At 31.4% G+C, this 24,012-nt stretch overlaps 2 protein-coding genes across 3 annotated transcripts; one reads left to right on the top strand and one right to left on the bottom strand.

The window, feature by feature from the left end:
• Positions 1-1,189: 1,189 nt before the first annotated feature.
• Positions 1,190-7,049, bottom strand: LOC112697449 (uncharacterized). The gene is made up of 8 exons (XM_025750628.2): positions 6,542-7,049; positions 5,873-6,004; positions 4,564-4,687; positions 3,189-3,631; positions 2,879-2,955; positions 2,624-2,759; positions 2,152-2,355; positions 1,190-1,410 (listed from the first exon to the last, which is right to left on the bottom strand). Exons 1-8 carry the CDS (start codon positions 6,923-6,925, stop codon positions 1,351-1,353), a joined length of 1,560 nt encoding a protein of 519 aa, XP_025606413.1. The 5' UTR covers positions 6,926-7,049; the 3' UTR covers positions 1,190-1,350.
• Positions 7,050-7,180: 131 nt separating this feature from the next.
• On the top strand, positions 7,181-14,332 carry LOC112697448 (dihydrofolate synthetase). 2 transcript variants are annotated; one of them, XM_025750626.3, is made up of 11 exons: positions 7,181-7,328; positions 8,406-8,726; positions 9,112-9,209; positions 9,339-9,489; positions 9,817-9,879; positions 10,146-10,307; positions 11,559-11,750; positions 12,234-12,333; positions 12,698-12,829; positions 13,158-13,289; positions 13,748-14,332. In XM_025750626.3, exons 2-11 carry the CDS (start codon positions 8,445-8,447, stop codon positions 14,110-14,112), a joined length of 1,677 nt encoding a protein of 558 aa, XP_025606411.1. In that variant the 5' UTR covers positions 7,181-7,328; positions 8,406-8,444; the 3' UTR covers positions 14,113-14,332. The 2 variants fall into 2 exon arrangements, with proteins under 2 accessions (XP_025606411.1, XP_072053664.1); XM_072197563.1 differs by lacking the exon at positions 13,158-13,289.
• The last annotated feature ends 9,680 nt before the right edge of the window (positions 14,333-24,012 follow it).

Genomic DNA, 24,012 nt, shown 5'->3' with positions numbered 1-24,012 from the left:
GAACAATATTTGCTATGTTTTTTAATAGATAATTGATCCATAGTTCAAAAAGGGAACACTACTTAAAAGAGAAAAAAAAAAGAGAATTAACATTTAATTTACAGATAACAAAAATAAAAAAAAAAGAATTATCAAGATAACTAAATCAATCTTTCAAAAATTATCATTATTGTAAACAAATATATATATATATATATATATATATATATATATATATATATATCATTACTTGTTAGGTGATTTTTTTTTATTTTCAATATTAAAAAATAATTGAAATATGAGAGTTGAAGCACGGGTATATTCTAATTCCATTGCAGTAATCGTAAATAAGTTGTTTACTGTTGTTGCTACAAGAAATGAAAGTTATCGCAGATGGTCTAACTGGCCGGCCGAGGCACTGAGATTATTTCAAAATACCAAATTGGAAGAAACCACCAAAAGACCCTGCTGCTTTTAATTTTCCATGTTATTATTTAAAACAATAATGCTGGACCCTACGATAGATTATTACACATAATTTTTTTAATACTTAAAATTAATTGAAGTCTTATAAAAAAAATAATACAAGTCACCAATCGTTTTTCTTTTTATTTCTAAATCCAAAATTTAAAGACATCTATCTTGCCACGCGATTATTATACTCTATTTTTATCGAAGTTTGTAAAAAAAAAAATCTCTTACCTAGCTCTTACTTCCTAGATAATTTTCATTTATGTTATTTGAAAAATCTAAAATATCTTATCAAAATTCTTCTTATATTCTATACATGATTTCTCTAATTTAATAATTAATTTAGTTGTTTAGTAAATTACAAAGTTACTTCTAAATACCATAATAAATTATCATGCAAGGCAATAAATATTAAATATTCAACATAAATTTGCAAAAATGATAATATATATACACACGAACAATAAAGTTACAATAACTGAATAATATACTAATATTTGTTCTATATTATACCTCAACAAATGTATCCTTGAGAGAAAACCAGTTGAGTAAAATTTAGAAAGTTTAATTTTCTTTTCAATTTTTATTATTTTATCAGAGATAGTTGTTACGTTTGTCATGGTACCGTTTATCCCAAAAATTTAAGTTAATAGAAAAAGACAACATGAATAGTTATATTTCTATCAATCATGTTGAAATCGAAGTTGATTGGGCAGAATAAACTACAAGAGAGAATGCATAGTAGCAAACTTGATGTATAAATTATGAGATACATTACATGTATAGATTGCATTAGAATAATACATGTTCAAGAGAAAATGACATTTTCATTATCATGGATAATAGCTCTCAGAATCGATATCACTATCGTTCAAATGCACATCCACAGTAGAGTGCAAATTAATCACTCAGCTTGCAGACATCAATGAACTTCTGTATTGCATTGTGGTATTGGGTTCCCTGTATAGAGGGCAAAGCACATAATATTCAACTTAGGAAGGTAGCTCACTATATCATCATATAAATGCACATATCTAGAAGAAACATGCTAAGTACACATTAACCCTGCACTAGGAGATATGTAAAAAACTCAAAAAAAAAAAGGTTTAGTTTTGATACACAGTCAGGATAAAACGTTTTACATGATCATCAAATCAAATTTATATGTTAAGATGACTTTTTAAATAGTGATTTTGAAAATTAGTTATTTTGATGATGTGACAATATACGATTAAATATTTGTGTAAAACTATTTTGCATTATCGGTATATGAAAATTAAATTAAAAAATAAATAAATAAATAATTAGCTGGTGCCACATTGTTCTATTCTAATGGCAAAACAATAGCAAGTGTGGAAGAAATTCTGCTTCCGTTATTTTTCATTGTCAAACAAACAAATTGAAGAACACATCATAATGCGTTCCAATGATATACCCTATATGGGTCTCATGGAATTAATTCCCAGTATCTCAAAATCAAGCACGGAGGCTACGACTTCATAAGAAAAGGGTTCAATGCAAAAACAAGTGCACAAGCAAATGATAAATCAAGGTATGTTGCCAATGTTCCATGACAGGAAAGCATATAGCTCATGTGTCAGAGAGGAATGCTGTGATATAATGCGAATCCAAGATGGATAGTTATGCAATGTTCAATAGCACCATTCATCATGGGAAACAAACTTTACTGGTAAAAAGTACCTCCCAATAAAGTTGGTGACAGTCCATGCACTGCCAGAACTCTATATTCTTGTTAAATAAGCAATTTGGAATTTTCTGAAAACCCTTTGCAGCTTCAATAGCCTCTTCAGTAGACAGTGGCTTTTGTATAAATCTCCCATTGCATTTTGTACATCTTGACATCAGCTGATCCTCACTAATTTTTAGCTGAAAGGCTTCAATGACCTGAAACAAACTTCGATTTTAGCGTGCTCCACAGCATACAATCAGTTTCTCCAGGAATATATGGGAAAAGTTTCTATCTGATAAGCAATCATGTTGAGCTAAGAATACAACTTCAAAATATGTGGTATAACCTCGATCCTAAAATGAGCACTCTTGCATATCATAACGCTAAAAGTTCACGTACTAAAATTGATAATTAATATTTATTCTACATTAAAATATGTATATTATCAAAATCTTTAAGACTTCATATTTAAAATACACATACCTCAAGTAGCTGTTCATTTTTCAGAAGACTCTTCACTTTATATATTTGGTTATTTATTAGATATTCATATCTTAGCAACTTCGCATCTCGAGTCAAAAGTACTCTCTTCTCTCTGCGGGCTTGCTCTATCAACTCCCTGAATATAATTAAAGTTTCATCAGTAAAAATGATATAGGATCAGACCAACTGTCAGAACTCCTAAGGTAAAATCAACAACTAAAGAATAGAAAGAGCAAAGCATACTGTATTTACAACCTTTGTTCAGGCTTCCTTGAATAAGGAATTGCAGCATCCATCCCAACACATCGTAAATGTTTGGCCAAGCCTTCAACCTGAGTAATTTTCCTTGCCAGAATTATATTCAACTTATAAATACCAATAATTAATTCTAAAATTACAACAGCAACCCATTTTTTCCGGGTAAAAGGTTACAATAAAACATCAAAGACAAATAATACAAGTGAACAGATAAACCTCATCATATGTTCTTTATTCCACAAGCAATTGGAATTTTATTATATCCATATTGAAGGAGGTATCAAATATTTAAAGTTAAAATGCTTACCATAACATCACAAAGGAACTTTGGATATCCATCCCCTCCTACTGATGGATCCCAAGGTGGGATACCTTGCCAGTCATCAAATTTTTCCAAATGCTTTACATTGCTAATGCCATTAGTTGATGACCGCTTTTTTGCTTTCTTTTTTGAGGTTTTGGGTCTTCTGTCAGACTCCTTTAACAAAATTCTGTCACCATATTTTTTCACAATCTTCGAAAATTCATCTGAAGGTACATTAACCGAACATGGTAACCTTTGAATTGTTCTTTCAGCTGAAGGTATCACCTGACCAGCAGCAGAACCAATAGTCGATCGAACAATTGATAAGGCTTCACAAAATTGCATTCCCAGGGCATTATCATTCAAATCATGCTTTGCAAAAAGCTCTTTCAACCCAACATTTTCCATTGTGTTAGACAATGTGGTTGTCTTGAGAAGAAAATCTCCTGCAGTGACAATTTAAAAAACATGACAAAAAAATTTTATGTATAAGCCTCATGGATGGAGAACAGTTCATATTTCTAGAATAAAAAGATTATAAATGAATGTATCCAGAGCAATATAATGAAAAAGGTTTCTATACATATAAAGTGGATGGATATAAGAAACAAAAACAGTCATATGAAAGGTCCATATTTGAGTAAAATATATGTGGCCAAATTAGAATATTAATTTGATTTCTGTTAAGTACTTAAGGAAAGTGAGAACTCACACCTTAAAAATCAGCTGTTAAGTGGGAAGAACCACTCTCTTTAAATACAACATCAAGCATCCCATACTATATCCCTAACAATTTCTTATTAGTATCTATCATTATAAATCAAGGAATCTTCAATATATCTTTGTATTCCTCTGCCATCTAACTTCAACAACTCTTTCACAATTAAAAATTTGATAGATGATTGTGCTTTGCAAGAATTTGCTTTGTTCTATAATGGAAAATGATGGTCAAGTTGATTATACCGTGAACCGTTGATTCCAGGGATGCTATACAAATCCTGAGTATTTCATGCAATAATACTTATTTGTGGGACCAGGGCAAGTCAAGCATTCCTAATTGACTACCCACATGAAAGCTTTATCAAGTATATTAAGCCAAATACTGAACATGTGATAAATCTTTAGCTATTAAGTAACAAAAAACTAGAGGGATCAAATGAAAAAAGGAGGATGCAAGAAGATAGATTCAAAATAGCACTAGACAAAAAACCACAAACACATAATTGAAACATTTTCAAAACATTTTCAAAACTCTAGTGAGCAAATGCTCAATCAATAACCATGAAATTTTAAATACTATGACAACAAAAAGAAATGCAACACGATGACATGCACACAGGTGCAGATTTAGTGGTATAAAATTTTCAAGCATACAAACCTGTATTGGCAACTTTTGAATTGAAGACGTTAAATATTTCAACCAAGCAATGAGCATCCATAGCTGCATATGTTATCTGCTCTTCTGTAAGAGGACGACATGACCAATCACTACATTGGAGTTCCTAAAGTAGTTATAAGTTTGGTTAACAACTTACGTAATTGAAAAATGCCATGGACCAAGTCCTTAAACATGGAATTCCAGCGGATAACCAAACCAGATCCTTATACAAACAAGAGATTCCCCATTCCCTTTCATATTATGAAAAACTAAATTCCATTAAAACACACAAATATAGATGGCAATAACAGTCAATGAACATTACTATCTATAATATGCAATATTTGTTTTGTGATGAAACAAATTGATTCTTCAGAAATCACTTTGCATAGCTAAGATATTCTGATCAATATAATCCTGCAAATAGGAGAGCAAGTATGTTTTCTTATTAGAAAGCACATAACAAACAGTATACAGGCCATTATTAAATGGCAAACGTGTTTTCCCAAATACGTGTGCAATGTGTTGCGCAATTTTGGTCATATTGAGCTACATTGTTGGATCAATTCTGTGTTCTGTAATCTTGCTTGGTTTTTTTTTTTTTGGATAAGATAAACTCTATGCCACTGTTTGATGTTTTTTGTTAGTGTGATTCATACATCTCTATCAAGAAGTTTTCAGGCAAGGAAGTCTTCTGGGATAATTTATAGTTCTATTTTCTATTATTCCATTTTTGTCCATTCTTGACATGTATCTCTATAACCCAGTGATCAATAATTTAGGAATTTGCTAAATCACTCTTCATAATTAAAATAAAGCTCGTTATTTGATAAAGCTAAACACTTTTTTTGGCGGCCATGCATGCAATACGTAAACTTTTTAGGATGAAGATTCTTAAGAAAAACTTAAATATACATCTTACAAAATGACAAAGAATGAGCCCTCATAATCTCATTCTCTCTTCAAATCAACACATAAAAATCAGACAGAACAATAAAAGCTTCTGGCAGTGCAAATTTGTAATTTTCCTTTTATGTTACCTTTTCTTCCCCTTCCTTTCTAGAGGAAAATTGGGAAAGATATAACAGCAACAATGTAAGAGTTTAGCTACTATAATGGTAACGTGAATATGACTTCCCAAATGCATGTAGAAGATACAATACAATCAAAAACTTCACACTACGGTTCATGTAGTTTATTTAAGCATCCAGTTCACACAAACAAATGCTAAAACCCCACTGGTAAGTGGTAATCTTCTAAATTGACACATTTATATGCAATAAAAGTTGAATAGCATATGTAAACAAACCTTTGAGAGAGGAAAACCCAGGACTTCCATGCATATATTCGACAAACTTTTAGTCTGCTTCGGTGCATTCCGTCCATGCTTCTTTAGATACAGAAGATTATACAGACTCGTGATATCCAAATATGGCTCCACCTATCCACAGTTCAACACAACCTATCATAATTAAAAAATAGCATAATTTTCTACTCAAGTGAAGCCCCATTTTAGTTAATTTACTACCTGAAGTTGTAAATTATTATTCAAGTAAGTCCTCCGAGTGAAAGTTAATACTCATATTGGTCCTGAAGTTACACTTGCGCCTCAATTTGGTCCAAAATTTTGATTTACTCAATTGATCCCACAATTTAGTATTCTTGATTCACATTAATTGAAGTGCATGTTAGTTCTGGGACCAATTTGAGTATTAATTATACAATATAATTCAATTCATTCAATTATAAAACGAATACATATGGCTGGTGCATTAAGTTTAATTTTGATCCGTGTTTACGCAATAATTCAATCAAAGTTAAATTATAATCCTAACTGATAAAATGTTATACGAATTGAAAGTAAACTCAAATAATGTTTTACAAAATGAGAATCTAAACAGTTCATTTCAGAATCTCAAGAACTAGATTGAAAACTGTAAATTCAACCAAAGAAACAACGCGATTGTGATCCTCTAACCTTATCGAAACCAGGGTCGCAGCCATGGGAACAGAAAGTAGAAGACAGATATATCAAATCTTGCTTGAATCTGAAACCAAGTTTCAAGGTCTCGGGGGATTCCAGCATTTCTCGGAGTGGCTTCCATAGCGAGGAGAGAGGGATGGAAAGAAGGTCGAGGAGGAACACGGCCGAGACAGGTTCCGAGTCGCCGCCGAGTTGGCAGGCGATTTGGAGCAGCGACACGTCGGGGAACGAAGACTGGTATGTTCGGACAGGCTTCCACTCGGCGTCGAGCCCGACGAGCGAGGACTGAGTCAGGGACCGAGCGAGGAGGGTGAACTCGGGCGACTCGGGGGAGGAAACTAGGTATACTTTGAAAGGCTTCTGGATTTGGGAGTCCATGACCTGATGACCATGAGTATAAAATTTTAGCTGTTATTTTTGTGCAATTAATATTTGATTTATTAAAGCTTTTTCTTTTTTCTGTTAGGCGGTTGCGTTGGGTGGCCAAAAAAGTTTTAAGTCTCTCGCACACGGAAAACCCAACTACCCAAACTTATCACCCAAACAGTCAAGGAGGTCGCCGAACCTCTTCTCATCGTTCGTCTTCTCCTCGCCTCTCGCTCTCGCCCTCGCGAAGGGTTGCTGGGTTCGTCGGTCGTCTCTCTCCGAGCTCGTTTCCCTGTTCGAGCGCTCTCTCTCTCTCTGTCCAAGCTCACTTCCCTGTTCGAGCGCTCTCTCACTCTCTCTGTCCAAGCTCACTTCCCTTCTCCGTCGCCGTCGCTTCCTTCCTCCCTCGCCGCCGGTAAGTACTTCTGCTTCAATTTATTTTTGCTTGTTTTGAGTTGATTCTGTGATTCAATTTGTCAATAATTCTGATTGTGTGATTCTGAGTGGCTGGGTTTTATGATTCTGAGTTTGGATTTTTTGCTTAGTTTTTCTGTTTTTGGATTCTCGACTTTGGATGCTGAGTTTTCTTGAATACTATGGATAACCGTAAATTTGCCAAGCCCTTGAAGTTGATGCTGGAAAATTTTGAATCCAAGGATAATTTTGATAATGATGCTGTTGTTGATCAACAAAGTGAGATTTTTGAGTTGTGGAAGATGGTTAAGGATAGGCTTGCATTGCCATTATTGATTGATCCTTGTGACAAAGCTGGATTGGACCCTCCGCCGTGTTTCATGTCCCCACAGAACTTAAGATGATGATTGGAGCGTCTTCCTAGTGTTGTTCTGGCTAGGATGGCTTGCTTGTGTACAGAACTGCTGTACCTGTCTGGGAATAATGACCTCTGGAAGAAGAAGTTTGAGGAGGAGTTTGGGGAAGCTGGGAGTAGAGTGAAGTTCTTTAAGGATTATTTTGCTTTACACTGGGAATCAAAGAAGAGATCGATGCAATTGGTTTTTTATGCATTATTCCCATTTCCCAGCAAGGAGAGATCTTAATCCTTTTGGAAATTTTTTATTGTGAATTTTTAATGATAAAATATGGCCAAGTTATTATGTGAAATTACAAAATTTTGAATTTTATTAGTTTAGAAATCATTGAATTTGGATGTTTGAAATTGTATATTGAATTTGTAATAGTTTTATTGTATATTTAACTAAACTGGTTGGACCATTGAACCAGTTACTTGACCGATTCAATAACCGGTTCGGTTCTTGCAACCTTGCTTTTAAGTGTTATGGACAGATGGTTAGAGATACAATTATTCATGTGTCTCCTTCTATAAGTTTAAGTTTTTGGGAGAAGTAATTTCATGACATCGACCAGTAGTTTATGCTAGATTTCATATATAATGCATGTTCTTTTGATATCTTTTTGGTTCTCAAATACATAAAACTTTGAAATTGATTTTGTTAGCATACATTTTCTTCAGGCTTCAGCTGTGCAGGCCTGTTTGTGGTGAGACTGAACTATGCTTGCAGTTCCCACTGGAAACCTCACACTTCTTGGCAATAGTAACTTTCTTTGCCATATAAATAGAGGCATCAAAAGGCAAATAGGTGCCATACGAACCTTATGTTTGAAAGCAGGAGAGCCTGAAATGAAAAACCTACTGGATTACATTGATTCGCTTAAAAACTATGAGAAATCAGGGGTTCCCAAAGGAGCAGGCACTGATTCGCGTGATGGGTTTGATCTTGGAAGAATGAGACGCCTCCTTGAACGTTTTGGTAACCCTCATTGCAAATTCAAGGTGCAATTTTCCTCCTTTTTTTTCTTCCCCTTTTTTAATTGGTAAATATATATTTTAGCAACAACTAAATCACGCATATATGTAAATTAGACGGGGGGGAAGAAATGAAATATTTATTCAGAGGTTGAAGTTCTTGGATGACTTCTTATTTCACAACTTTGGATAGTGGAAATTTTGTAACCAAGGGTCATGCCTGTTTTTTTCTTTAATTGGTTGGAAATTTTATATTCTGAGTATGCTGAAATTCTCCTCTTTATTAGGTATACTTAGTACTTAAATATGGGTTTGGAAAAGTTATGGATGAGTTTTTCATACCTTTTTTTCTTGTAGTGTTATCTCTTCATTTTCACATGTATCATATGTTTCAATTTCACTCCAATTATAGGCTGTTCATATTGCTGGGACTAAGGGAAAGGGGTCAACAGCCGCATTCATATCTAATATTCTGAGGGCAGAAGGTTATTCTGTTGGTTGTTATACTAGGTTATGTTTCTTTATCCTTCAAAACAACATTACCTCGATATATATGCAAATGCTTGCAATTCCAATTTTGACAATAGTGCTTTACAATTTGTATGTCATTGACGGGCAGGTTTTATTTTTCTGAAGCAGTCCACATATCAAGACAATCAGAGAGAGGATTTTACTAGGAAGATTTGGCGATCCTGTCTCGCCAAAATTGTTGAGTAATCTTTTTGATAGGATCAAGCAGGATCTTGACCAAGCAATTGTAGAGGAAAATGGTTGCATAAGCCATTTTGAGGTATTCATAATATCATCAACGTTTAAATACTTTAACTAGAGGTTTTTTTCCATTGGATTCCATGTGATCAATTGGGCATTTGGAACAGTATATTAAATTCTCTTGGTCATTATTTGCTCCTCTGTCTGTTCTTTCAAGATGGATTGCATCTTCTAAATTATCACTTCTATTGCAATAGTTAATGCTCTATTATTTGGTTTTGCAATGAAATATTGCCTCAAATTAATGATTCTTTAAGCTGATGTTTCTGTGTATGTTATATAGCATTCTAATACAATTGAGCTGGATATTTTGTATTTGCTAAACTTGTTTACTCTGTTGTTTCAGGTGTTCACTACTATGGCATTCATCCTGTTCGCTGAAGAGAATGTTGACATTGCTGTTGTTGAGGTAAATTATCTATTTTCTTCACTGGCAATTGCTTCGGGCAAACCTGCTATTAAGTTATTGTTCTGATTTTGTTGTTTCTATGTTGCTCCCCCCCCCCCCCCCAAAAAAAAAAAAGTCTTGAGATAATATTGGATTTGTCTAAGCCAACATAATGGATGGTTCTTGATAGTGTTTTATTGTTAATATTGTCTTTATTTTAAAAAATTTAAACCTAAAACTGTGAGATGGCCAAAGTCATAATGCTGTATCTTCATTTAATTCTACAGGCTGGTTTAGGGGGTGCTCGGGATGCAACGAATGTTATATCTAGCTCTGGCCTTGCTACCTCAGTTATAACCACCGTCGGGGAGGAACATTTAGCAGCTCTTGGTGGTTCATTGGAAACTATTGCAGTGGCAAAGGCAGGAATCATAAAACAAAACCGCCCAGTTAGGTGTTTCTCTCCATGATCTTATTTTTCTCATTAATAAGATATCTAAACTTGAAATGAAATGACGTTTTTCTTGGAGACAAAACACGCTACAACTGCATAGATACTAAATTGAGGACTATTGACAAGGATACAATCCAATTCTTATGTACATGACTAAATGCATTGAGATTATTTTGTCCTACTCCAATTACTCAATGCTCATTAAAAAGAAGCATATTTAAATTAGCTAGAGAGCTTTCCATCTTTGCCTTTAGGAACTGTCGTTTGTTTAATCCTTGCATTCTATACGTAAAATAGACCAGAAATAGTTATTGATATGAAATATCCTTTCATTTATGTCTTAATTTAAAGCATAATAACATTTTTTGAGAGAAAAACACCCTAAAATGTCTGCAAAGTGGCAAAACAGGGATCTTATGTTGCTGTGACAGCTAAATAGGATTTCCTTTTTCTCGGATGGATTGGACCTATCTTCTATTGATTTAGATTTGTGTTAATGTATAAATTTTAAAATTTTATTCTTCATACATAAACACCAGAGCGAAATAAAACTTTTCTCTATATTCTTGGTACAGAGATGTTTATCTTTTACAATTTTATTACCATTATGGACAATATTGTTTTTCTTTCTCTTTTGCTAACCAAAGAAATGCATTTCAGTTGGTGCTCGGTGGACCATTTCTTCCTCATATTGAGAGTATTATTTGAAATAAAGCAGCGTCCATGGGTTCACCTGTAGTAGCTGCATTGAGATTATTTTGTCCTACTCCAATTACTCAATGCTCATTAAAAAGAAGCATATTTAAATTAGCTAGAGAGCTTTCCATCTTTTCCTTTAGGAACTGTCGTTTGTTTAATCCTTGCATTCTATACGTAAAATAGACCAGAAATAGTTATTGATATGAAATATCCTTTCATTTATGTCTTAATTTAAAGCATAATAACATTTTTTGAGAGAAAAATACCCTAAAATGTCTGCAAAGTGGCAAAACAGGGATCTTATGTTGCTGTGACAGCTAAATAGGATTTCCATTTTCTCGGATGGATTGGACCTATCTTCTATTGATTTAGATTTGTGTTAATGTATAAATTTTAAAATTTTATTCTTCATACATAAACACCAGAGCGAAATAAAACTTTTCTCTATATTCTTGGTACAGAGATGTTGATCTTTGTACAATTTTATTACCATTATGGACAATATTGTTTTTCTTTCTCTTTTGCTAACCAAAGAAATGCATTTCAGTTGGTGCTCGGTGGACCATTTCTTCCTCATATTGAGAGTATTATTCGAGATAAAGCAGCGTCCATGGGTTCACCTGTAGTGTCAGCATCTGACAGTGGGAATCGCGGTACTATAAAAAAATTCAGTGTGCTCAATGGCAAGCCTTGCCAAATTTGTGATATAGTGATAGAAGTTGCAAAAGACTTGAATCTGGTATGAATTTGAATTCTTTAGCTTTTACTAATTCATTTGTTTATTTAAAGAATTGAGCATGGTTTACTAGCTCTGATTGCTTAGGATGCATCTTATAGACATGGAACGTACTTTTGAACAGACTCACTTTTGCAGTCATCTATGACATATATTGATAATGCCTTGCTCCTGCTTAGCATAATAGGCTTTTACTCTGATTTGTGAATTGAAGTTTGAAAGGATACATATAACCTACCAAATAACTCTGTATTTCAGACTTTCTTTTCTTACATTATTTCTATGCAAGCCTTTTATCATAACTTCGTTTGAGCTCTCATGTGTCTGCAATTTTACTGAGTCAGTTACCTCATTTCTTATTGTGTTGCAACTTAAGAATGTTGCAAATAATCTGTACTCTACAATCATGGTATGTTTTCTTATCAGGTTCTTCTGTCTAGTAATTTTTTTTAATCCCGTTTCTTATGAATATAGCTATTCATGTAGTCCTGTAAGTTGCATGATGTAAAGCTGCAAATGCTAGGAAGCCACCAACTTCAAAATGCTGCTACTGCCACTTGTGTGGTATTGTGTCTTCGTAATTTAGGTATAACTTCTATACCATCTTCCTGTCCTTATCAACATGCATATACATTCTTTTATCAGTTGAATAGAATATATTACTACTCTAATTTAGAGTTTAGTATTTGGGTTACCTTTTCCAAGGATTTTGTCAAAAGTTAAAATGCTTTTTTTTTTACTTAATAATAATCCATGCTACAATGTCCCTTTTATGTTTGTGCTAATATTGCTATTAGCTTGTTTTTTATGAGCACAACATTATATATATGTGCTAATTTAGTTTTCCTCGGTTCATTTTTTCTCATATTGAAACACCCCCCTTAGTGTTATTTTCCTGTGCTGGTAATTTGATTTCTCCTTCACTTTTTCCATTTTTATTGGTTGATTAGGGTGGAGAATTTCAGATGAATCTATTAGGTTGGGGTTGGAAAGTACATACCTCCTTGGAAGGAGTCAATTCCTAACATCTCAAGAAGCTGAGGCATTAGGACTTACTGGAGCAACAATACTGCTTGATGGAGGTTGATTTCTCTGACTTCTCATTTGATTAGCATGCGAATAACTGTTAACTTGAATTGTTAAAAAAATTGGGTGTGTTTTGTCTGGAAAATGTAGAAGTCGTGTAAGATTTTCTGGAAGAAGTTTAAACATTTTGGATGCTTTTCTTGCATTTTATAGACTGGACTACCCGTTATATTTCATATGGTTGTGATAAATGAGTTTCCTAGAAAATGCTTATGCTTATATAACATTTTTAGTGGGACCAGTAAGATTTTTTTCGATTGTTACAACAAACATGCAAGAAGAGCAGTTGTCATTGATGTTTTGGTGTATATGCATATGCTGTAGCCCACACAAAAGAATCTGCTGAAGCACTGATGAGCACATTACAAATGGCATTTCCAGAGGCTCCATTGACATTTATTGTTGCAATGGCAAGCGACAAAGATCATATTGGTTTCGCTAAATATATTCTCTCCGGTAAACTGTTAATTTTATGTTAATTTAGTTCAAAGTCATATCAGTTGCGTCAGAGTTACATGAAAGTGTCAAACTGGATTGAATTGTAACATATTGGCGGCATAATTTTACGTCCATCAGACTTCTAAATTATTGTGCATGCCTACAGTGTTGTCGATTGAAAAAAAAAAGCTTTAGTATTCTTTAAGTGCATATCATTGTTAATGACATGCTGGTTATTGATATTCGTGTTGTGTTTTATAGTATTCTAAATTGCAAAATGTACTACATAAAAATTAAAATTGGTGTGAAATATGGCCCCATTTGTTAACTGCCTTTTTTACTTGCTTTAGTGTCTCTAGAATCAATAAAAGTCCATTCATATTAATTTGCCAATGAATCTAAAAAGTGAAAGCGACGATTATTATGAGAAGATGGGAGTACTACAGATGTTAATACGGTGGTACTCCATTGTGCAGGTGTACAGGTGGAAGCAGTTATTTTGACTGAAGCTGCTATTGCTGGAGGTGTGACTCGAATTACTCTGACTTCGTCATTGAGGCAGTCTTGGATTCAAGCTTCTGAAGAGCTTGGCATTGGGGTAGTTCATGATGGAATGGCAGAATACAACGAAAGATTAAAGGATCATCATCGTCTTCCAGTAAGATCTGAAAGAAATTTGGTAGATGGCAGGAAGATCATATTGGCTACAGAGTCCTCTTTAAAGGGTAGTCTGAGAACTGCAAATAAGATTCTCGCCAGTAAAGGGGATCAAAAGGGCATTATTGTCATTACTGGATCTCTGCATATTATATCTTCCGTCTTAACTTCTCTTGCTGGTTAATAGTTTGGAGTGGATGAGTTTTCTAGAAAGATGATCTTAGCTTCTCTTGCTGGTTAAAAGCTTTTCTAAAACTGTTGATACAATCAATTTCGGTAACTAATTAGTTACCTATACTGTACAGTACAGAGTATTGTGTCCCTTTTTCTTCTCTTTTTGTTCTACATTAGTTGAATTATGGAGTGAGTCCCTATTCATATAGTAAGTGGTTAATGATTGCTGATATTTAGTGCACAAATATTAATATTTTCTGCTAGGTATTATCTACTTGACTTTGCACAAATCAACGTAAAGATAAATAGAGAATTTAACATAAAGAGATGAAATAGAGAAAGTAAAGAACGAAAAAACCAAACTAGTATTAGTTGAACGATTCTGTGATGATGAAGAAAAATCTATAGTTCCTTTTTTTTTAGGGTCATGAAGAAAATCTCTATATATTTTTTTTTTGGTCGATAAGAAAATCTCTAATTGAATTTGGTACAATTGAACTTTTCGTTATCAGGCCTAGCTCAGGACCATTGGGCCAAGAGTTGTCACATGACCAAAAAGAAGTTGTGCTGTGTGCTGATCCATCCAAATAAGTGATAAAATTTCATAACCCTGAGAGCTAGAACATGTAGTAAAATTGTTGGACTGATTAAACGTTATGAATCTGGCTTGATTTTTTGGAGTGTCATATATGCAACATAATTCATGAACAACTTCGTACCTGTGACATTGATTTGGCGAAGTTCAAAGGCATAGATTAGTACTAGAAAATCAAGAAACGTATAAAAGAGGGCATCGAGAAAAGAATAGGAGAAGGGAGATGAGGATAGTGAAAGTCCCCATTTGGTTTCAAACATTCGGATACCTAAAAATGAATGTGGGGCTAATTCAAACGCGCAAAACACCAAACAAAACCATACTCTCTCACATATCATAATATACTAGTCACTATCACCAAAAAGGGATTTAATTGCATATGAAAAAAAAAAACATTTATTTATTTATTTACTTTTTTGTCTTTTTATTATGATGGCTCCGGCAATATCATGCCAACAATAGTATTCATAGTTAATATGCTCGGAAGGTACACCATTATTTAAAAAAATAAAATAAAAATAAAACTCTAAGTAGGCCACATTTTTGTGCCATCTCATCACTCATCAGGGTGCAGAGGTGGTCGACCCTCGACGCCACCATGCATGTACCATTTTCTTAACTCCAAACATGAAATGGCGGAATGATTGTTTCTTGTTCCTTTACAATATATATAATACAGATGGAGATTATTATTATTATTTTTTATTTTTTATTTTATTTTTTTATCAAAGATAGGAAGATTCGAACCCACAACTATGGAAAGACTATGCCATCATGTTCCTCTTAGATGGAGATTATTATTTTTGTTAATAAAAACAATGTAAACTAATTTTATACCATGTCTATCGAAATGAAAAAAAAATTATTAGGAGTCCTAACTTATCCTCTTAATTTCAAATAAATAAGGTTTTGTGTTTTTTCATTTTTTGATATTTAAAAAATAATATATATTAATTTTTGCTCATTTAAGTATTAGAAGAATAATTAGGACAATAATTTCCTAAATCCTAACCATTACACTGAAAATAAATCATCAACGTAAATAGTTATTATAACAGATTCTGACTTGACATTTTCTTATAATTTTGTTGACTAACATTGTAATTGCATCAATATTAGTGTAAACACTAAACATATACAATCCAATCTCTATTTTTTTTAAAAATGCTACTATTTATCCTTTAAAATTCAGTTTTTCGTCAATCCTTTTAAGAATTTATTATTATTTAATTAATTTAAATACTCACTTTTATGTACTAGTTGTTCAAAAAATAAAAAAAAGTTACTTATTTTTTATTTTTTTTCTCCTCTAAAAATTGAATAAAGGATAATATTTAAAAGAGATCTAGTTGCACTATTTTTTTTTTTATAGCGAACACTTAAATTAATCTCTAATAAATTTTTATTATTCTATAAATTTTTAAAAGTTATTCTCGTCGAATAAATTAGTCTTTTGTTATTTTAAAATTAAAGAAACGAATTTATTTTATAATAATATTTTATGAGATCTAATGGCCTTACAATAAAATTTGATAAAAATTTACTTGTTCAACACAAATTATTAAAAAGTTGATTGAAAATAATAGAAAGATCAATTTATCTAAAGAGAATAATTTTTGGGACTTATAAAAGAATAAAAATTTATTAAGGATAAAAAATAGACAACTCGGTCTTTAACTAAAATAAATTATTACTATCTTTAACCATAAAAAACAAAAAACTAGATTATCTCATATTTTTTGTGGTAGATGATCAAATAAATTGTTATTTTATTTTAGTTAAAAACAGAGAGTTCGTATTCACTCTAAATATATTAGTTATATCCATCAATAATCAAAGGGATGCAATTAAGATCTACGAGTATAAAGACAAAATGGAACATATTGATGAATCATTTTCTCTGGGCTTTCTAGGGTGTTCTGTGTACCCATTTGATTGTGAATTAACTCTGAGTGCAGCCATTGCTATAGTTTCATTATTGCTGACGAGCCATAAACTACCATGGCCTATGTTCAGTGTATTTTTGTTGCTACATAATTTATTACATAATTGTTTCACTTTTTGTACACTCTCTTTTAATATGGGACCAACTTAAGGTCCTCTATTCTTCAATTCGGTGTTCTTTATGCATGCATATGATACTACTAATAATCTCTTATTTACGATTAATAATCTATTTGTTGGATTTATTAATTATTTCTTGTGTAAATTCTATGATTTTACATTTTTTTTCTATTTTAGTTTTTTCAATATACACTCAATAATGCGCATAAAAAATTTAACAAACATTATCAATATATTCAACTTTAAAATTATTGATCTAGTGTCTTTTTTTTTTGGTATAAAATCACTTATTTCAAAAGCTTCAATCGATAAGAGAAAGTAGAGGTGTTTAAGATCGGTCCCCAAAAATCTGAATCGGACCCAAATAATATATTTTTGTATTTGGATTTGTTATATTTATCCGATGTTATTTTCAGGTCAGATTCGATTCGAACTATACTTTGGGCCACTCGGTCGAGTTTAAAGTTGTTCTTTAATAATATATATATCATAGTAAAATTAGTAATGTCATATTATACTTTTATACTTTAATTATTTTTGTTTTAAAATAATTTATTTTTGTATAAATATAATAATATTTTTTAAATTTAATTTTTAAAAATAAAATTTTATTACTTTAATATATAAAATTTACAAATTTATATATATTAATTTTATATTGGGTCAATCCCGATTCAACTCAATTATTTTTTAGGTCGAATTCTTTCTTATTAAACCTGACTCAATCCATGAACAACTCTAAAAAAATATATTTAAATAATTATATTTTTAATATGTCTTCACACACAGGAATCTTTTTTAAATTTGTATGAATTTTTTGTATGATTTTTTTTATTTGTCTAATAATTTTTTTTTTGGGACATAAATTTTAGACTTTTTGAGTATAAAGAAGACTTTGATAGCGTAAAAATTCAGCTAATAATAAGAAAAAGATACATAAAGTGACTGTTGTTTCATTCAGTGTAGGTGCTCAAACCCTAATGATGTTGATTATTGATTTTTATTATTTCTGTTTTTGTAGTGATGAATATCTATGGTGGTGGTTGATATGTAGCGATGATGGTGGCAGTGGTGGACAGATGATGGCCAATTGATCATATGATTATTTTCGCTCTTTTTTTTTTTAACATTAGAGTGATTAGACTTTCTAGGCTTTATATGTATGTTATGTCTTGTCTATTAATTTTACCAAATATAATATCTATAAATATTAATACTACTTTGTACCATGCACTGTTGTGTAACTTGTGTTTGTCTTATTATATTTATTAGCGTTTTTTTAAACTATTTTTTTATTAATGTATTAATAAATACTAACATGTCTAATTAATTTTTTTATTTATTAAATATTTGATTAGTAAATAATAAACTCCATACACTATAATTAAAGGTTCTTGAGTTTAAATCTTAGAAATTATAAAAAAAAGTATTTTTTATGGATTAGGTATATATAAAGAATTATATTTATCTAGAAACAAAAATTTGTGCACGGTACCTTTCAATATTCCCATTACATAAACTAAAGGGGTCATCTACTGTACAGATATACTTTTGTACAGATTTATAGATTTTTATTTTTTATTGATTTAAAAGCGTGTCACTAAAAGTGTTGCTTAAAGAGAAAATGTTATCCTTAATCGTTAACCTGGCTCTGATACCAATTTTTAGATGTAATTTCTTTTTCAAAATTTCTATTTTCAAAATTTCTATTAACTCTTCATATTTTGCTTCGAATAAGTTTATAATTTGTATAGATTTTGTTGGTGGTACTTTATAGTTTACAATTTCATAAAAAGTATTGTCCATTTCTATTATTACTAATTCTGATTTCATTTTTATAGTTTTTCAATCTTGTTTTACTTTATAATATTCTTTTTTACATGAATTATTGTATATAAAATCTTTTATCTGTTTGTCTTTTTCTTTAATATAATTTTTCAAATCCTCAAAAACCTCTTTTATTTCTACACTTTCTGTTGTTTCTAAATATCTTTTTAATTTTTCAACTTCATTCTCCATTTTTTCTTTCAACAGCTTTAATTCTTTTAAGTCATAATAAGGTTTCCAGTCATTTATAAATTTTTTAAGTTTAGCTCCAACTTGTTTATATTTATTCTTATTTCTATCCTTTTTATTATAAGGTCATTAATTTCGAACCGAAGATTATTTAATTCCCTTTTATACTCCTTTATTTTACTTTTTAATTTTTTCGCCCTTTTTCTTTTTATTTTGTTTTCTGGTCTTTCAATCTTTGTATACTTCATTATTTATCTTAGACTTTCTGAAAATTCTATCATCGATTCATCACTATTTTCTAGAGATTCTATTAATTTTTCTAACTCTTCAACTTCTCCTTTCAATTTGTCATAGATTATTTTTAGAGCTTTAAATGCTCTTTGATTTATTTCAGAAAACTGTAAATAATTCAACCGATTTTCTCTTTCAAAGAGCTCTTGTTTCTTGTCTTGATAGGTTACATATATTTTTTCTTTATTTATTGTCATAACTTAGTGTTTAGGGTTTCATTTAATTTTTCGACCTTTTTTGTTAATTCTTTTATTTCAGAATTTTCTTCTTTGATCTTTAACTTAGCTAAACTTAACGGGCTATTAATTTTGGATTCTCTTATTTGAAAATTTGATGAAACTAATTTTCCTGATGGTTCTTTTAGTAAAAGAACTGGGTTTTCAATAACTTTATATTTTGGTATTTCTGTCTTTACAATTTTCTGAAATAATTAATCGACATAAATTCTTTCTCTATTTTTAAATATTATACTATGATGGCTATTTGTTAAAGCATATCCAAGATGGGCATTGAATTTAACATTTACGTTTGCCAAGTTTCCATGAACAATTCCAATTATTTGATCTATTGGGTCATCAGTAATTCTTTTGTCACATATTGCTAAGCTTATTGGTGAATTAATTCCTTTCATATATGTAGATTTGATTAAGACTTGTATAGTACTAATATGAATCCATCCAATTTTAGATCTTTTTTGTTGATCCTTAATTTTCTCAATCTATTTACTCAATTCTTCATCATTTATCAAAGCTATTTCAAGTTCTCCATTGGCGGATTTTATCTTTATAGGGGCTTCAAGTTGAATTTTCCATAGTATATTATATTTTTTCTATTAAAAACTTCTTTTAAAAGATTTTGTTTATTAAAATTTTCATTTGATTTGAGATTTAATTCTGTTTTTAGAACAGCCTGTTTTTCATTATCTAGTAAGGCAGATAATCTATAATAATTAGATTCTTCCGTTAATTCTAAACTTTCTAAATAATTCATAACTATAAGATTAGGATAAAGGCGTACCTTTCTGGAGAAAAACTTCCTTTATTTAGAATATTTACATAAGATGTTTTTATCTCCAGAGGGGAGATTGTAGATACTAACTCCAGAGGGGAGTTTAGAATTGGTTTTTCCTAAGGGAATTCTTCTTCAGACTATAGAATCGCCTTGGCAACTTCCTCCTTGCTCTCCTAGCATATGAGTACTCTTAGCCTCCTGCTTTCTATTGTCTGATGCTTTCTACAATTGCCTAAGCAACCTATTTATAATGGTTGGGTCTGATGGACAATTTCCATCCTTACCCTTCTTATGACGTCATTGCTTACGTCATTGTTTATTATCTTGCACCAGCTACATTGTTGGTGCTCTATGACCTAAGCGCTTACGTCACTATGCAATAATGTTGAGAGATGCTTCAGATGTGCTGTCCTCCTCTTTCATTATGTGACCTTCAGATGCGTTGTCCTCTTCCTTTATTATGTGGGTTGATTCCGTTTCATTATTGCTTTCTTCAGATAACTCTGAGACACATAGCTGGCACTTGTGGTCTTCTCTGTCTTTTATCAAATAGCAGAGATTCCTCTTTATCCCTTCAGGGAGCTTTTCTAAGAGTCCAGATAAGTTGTAGAATGCTGATTCAAATTCCACTAAGAGTCTCATCTCTCTTTCTTCAATTTCATTCCTTTTACTGGACACAAGCAAAGTATTTCTGCTTTTATAATTGATTCTTGTGTGAGATTTCCTTGTTATCTTTTGAGTTCTTTCGAAGACCCTTGCTAGTGTGCTGGCTAGTCTTCCTTCATGACTGTAGATTGTTAAATCTTGAACTTGATCAATTGGTTGAAAATTTCCTGGGAAGACGGACATGAAGATTACTTGATGTGCTGGAACCAAGCATTCTTCTTCTTCATTAAAAATAGGTTGACTATTCATAAATTTTAGGGATATATCCCTTGGATTTACGTTGTCAATCATATTTTTAAATCTCTTTACTGCATCAATGAATCCTGCAGGAAACTCACTAATAATTTTCAAATCATTAAAAATTAAAATTGTATCAATTAATCCATACTGGAAAAACTGATAGGTATCAGATGGGGAAGCATCTGGAAATATAACCAGCTTTGTTAGCTGTTCTTTGGCAATAGGATAATATCCCAAGATTGCCCTTTTTTCTTCAGTCCAATTCAGGACTATGTTAAGGGTTTCTCTGAGATTTGATCTACAGACCCTTTTCTTTTCCTTGATTTCAGCCCTTGTAGGAATGTTTCTTATTATTCCTGTTCTCTGGGTTTGAATTGGAGCTTTATCTGCTCTTTTTAGGGTTTGCTCTGGATGAAGAGCTTCATATTCCCTGAAAGATTCCTTTGCTTCTTCCAGTGTTAAAAACCCTCCTTTATGAATTATCCTTAATTGATGTGTAAATGGTGCTGCTTTTTCCCAGGCATCATATACTCCTTTCATGGGGTCATTATAAATTACATAATATTTTTTATCTTGGGTGGATTTTTTGATAATTTCAACAATTGTTTTATTTTCTGGAATTTTTTCTTCACCTGATTTGTCCACCACGCTTAGCTGGCTGAACTCTGATGGTTTTGGTTGTTGTGTTGATTTCATTGCTTCGATGGCCTTCTTGAGGGATTGGATCTGTGTCCTTATTTGCTGACAATGCTTGCATTTTTCGAGTTCTTGTTCGTGTATCTGGATTTCTTGATCTAATGCGTTGTAGACGAACTCCATTCTCTTGTTAATGTATCTGCAATAACATTTTTGTCACCCTTAATATATTCAATTTTTATTGGATATTGTAACAAAAATAATTGCCATCTTACCAATCGTCCATGATTATAATCAACTTTTAAATTATATCGTATGAAACCTGTTAGGTAACTTGAATCTGTCCTTAATGTAAAATCTCTGGGTAGTAAATCAATTTTCCATTTCTTAAGAGATTTAATTGCTGCTAGAGTTTCCTTTTCATGAGTGGTATATCTCTGTTCTGTTGGAGTAAAAGTCCCTGAAATATACCTGCAAAGTAATTCCTTTGGGGAATATTTAGAATCTAGTGATTTTTTTTCTTGTTCCAAACTTTTTATAGCTTTCTTAGCTTTTAGACATCCTGACCAGGTTATGTCTGAAGCATCTGTTTCTACTATTAAGTAGTCATTTTCTTCTGGAATATAAAGTTCTGGAAGTTTTTCACAAAGTTTTTTAATTCTTTGAATTTGCATACTATCTTTTTCATCCCATTTCCATTCTTTTTTAGTACTTATTTTTGGAAATAAGCTTTTAGTGTATTCTGTTATATTCTTTAAAAATCCTTGATCGGAAATATAATTTATACACCCTAAAAATTTTTGTAATTGTTTTCTATCTTCTATTTTATTAGGAAATAAATTTACCTTTTCTAGAACATTTGGTTGAAGTTTTAGCTTACCTTGAGTAGATATAATTAATCCAAGAAACTCTATTTCTTGTTTTGCTATTCTTGCTTTCTTTTTGCTAAGAACTAATCATTTCTGTTTACATCTTTCTAAAACTATTAATAATTTTTGAAGATGATCTTCTTTATCCTGTTTTATAAAAATTAATATATCATCAATGTATACTAAAACAAATTCATTTAATTCTTTTAGATTTTCTTCCATAAATCTTTGATAAATACCTGGGGCTTGCTTTAATCCGAATGGTAATACATTCCATTCATAAAGCAACACACTTGTTGATTCTTTTGTTGGGCAAGTAAAAGCAGTTAATTTCTTTGTTTCTTCGTCTAAACGAAGTTGCCAATATCCTGATTTTGCATCAAGAGATGAAAACCAAGTAGCTCCCTTGATTTTTTCTAAAATAGAATCTTTTCTTAGAAGTTTATGAGCATCACCAATAGTTGCTTCATTCATTTTCTTATAGTTTATTACCATTCTTCGTTTTCCCCTTTTAATTTCATTATTGTTTTTAACGTAAAAAGCTGGAGCCGCATGAGGACTTTTACTTAATCTTATAATTCCTTTTTCCAAAAGATCTTTACATTCTAATGAAAACTCTTCTCTATCTCTTGCGGAATAAGAAATTTTATTTGGAACATTTATCTCTTTTGTGGGATCTTTTAATTTAATGCTTACTAATTCGTTATTTGTATTTTTAATATCTAAAGGATTTTCAGCACAAATTTCATCCAAAAGTTCTTCTATCTTTATTTCAAGATTATTTTTTGGAATATTTATCTGAAAGTATAAATTTAAATAACATGTTTCTAATATAGAAAATATTTTAAATTTTAAGATCTTATCTATAGTAGTAGTTGGTATTTTTATACGTTTTGATTTTTGATTTATTGAAGAATCGTGTAGGGCTTTTAAAACTATATATGTTAATTCTTGAATGAATGGATGATATAGCTTTAAAAAGTTATTTCCTATGATAAAATCCATTCCAGAATCTAACATATATATAGATGGAACAATGAACCTATAATTTTGAATAAAGATTTCAACCATCTCTGCTTTTTGGTCAATTTTATGTATTGATTTGTCAGCTATTCTAACTCTTAATGGTTTCTTTAATTTTTTCCAATCAAGTTTTATATTTAAACTAGCAAAGCATTGTGTTGCCCCAGAATCTATGAAAGCATTTATAAACTTTTCTGTTATTTTTATAGTAATAAATGTAGCATTATTACTCAGTCTCTGAGTCTGTTTCCGAGACATATTCAAAAATATAGTCTAAGTTATCATCAGATTCTTCTAATGGTTCCATGAAACAAGACTTAGCAATTTCTATTTGTTTAGTAAGATCCTTTTTATCCTTCTTTTTCGGGCATTCATTTGCGTAGTGTCCTTCTTCTTGACAATACCAACATTTACAATTTTCTTTTTTATTCGGGCAATAGTTATTTCTTTGTCTTTTGTTTTTATCGTTATTTTCTTTTCTAAAATATTTCTTTTTTCT

This window comes from Arachis hypogaea, chromosome 6, assembly GCF_003086295.3.
Source record: "Arachis hypogaea cultivar Tifrunner chromosome 6, arahy.Tifrunner.gnm2.J5K5, whole genome shotgun sequence".
In the NCBI taxonomy this organism is placed as follows: domain Eukaryota; kingdom Viridiplantae; phylum Streptophyta; class Magnoliopsida; order Fabales; family Fabaceae; genus Arachis; species Arachis hypogaea.
This window is presented reverse-complemented; position numbering and strand designations above follow the sequence as displayed.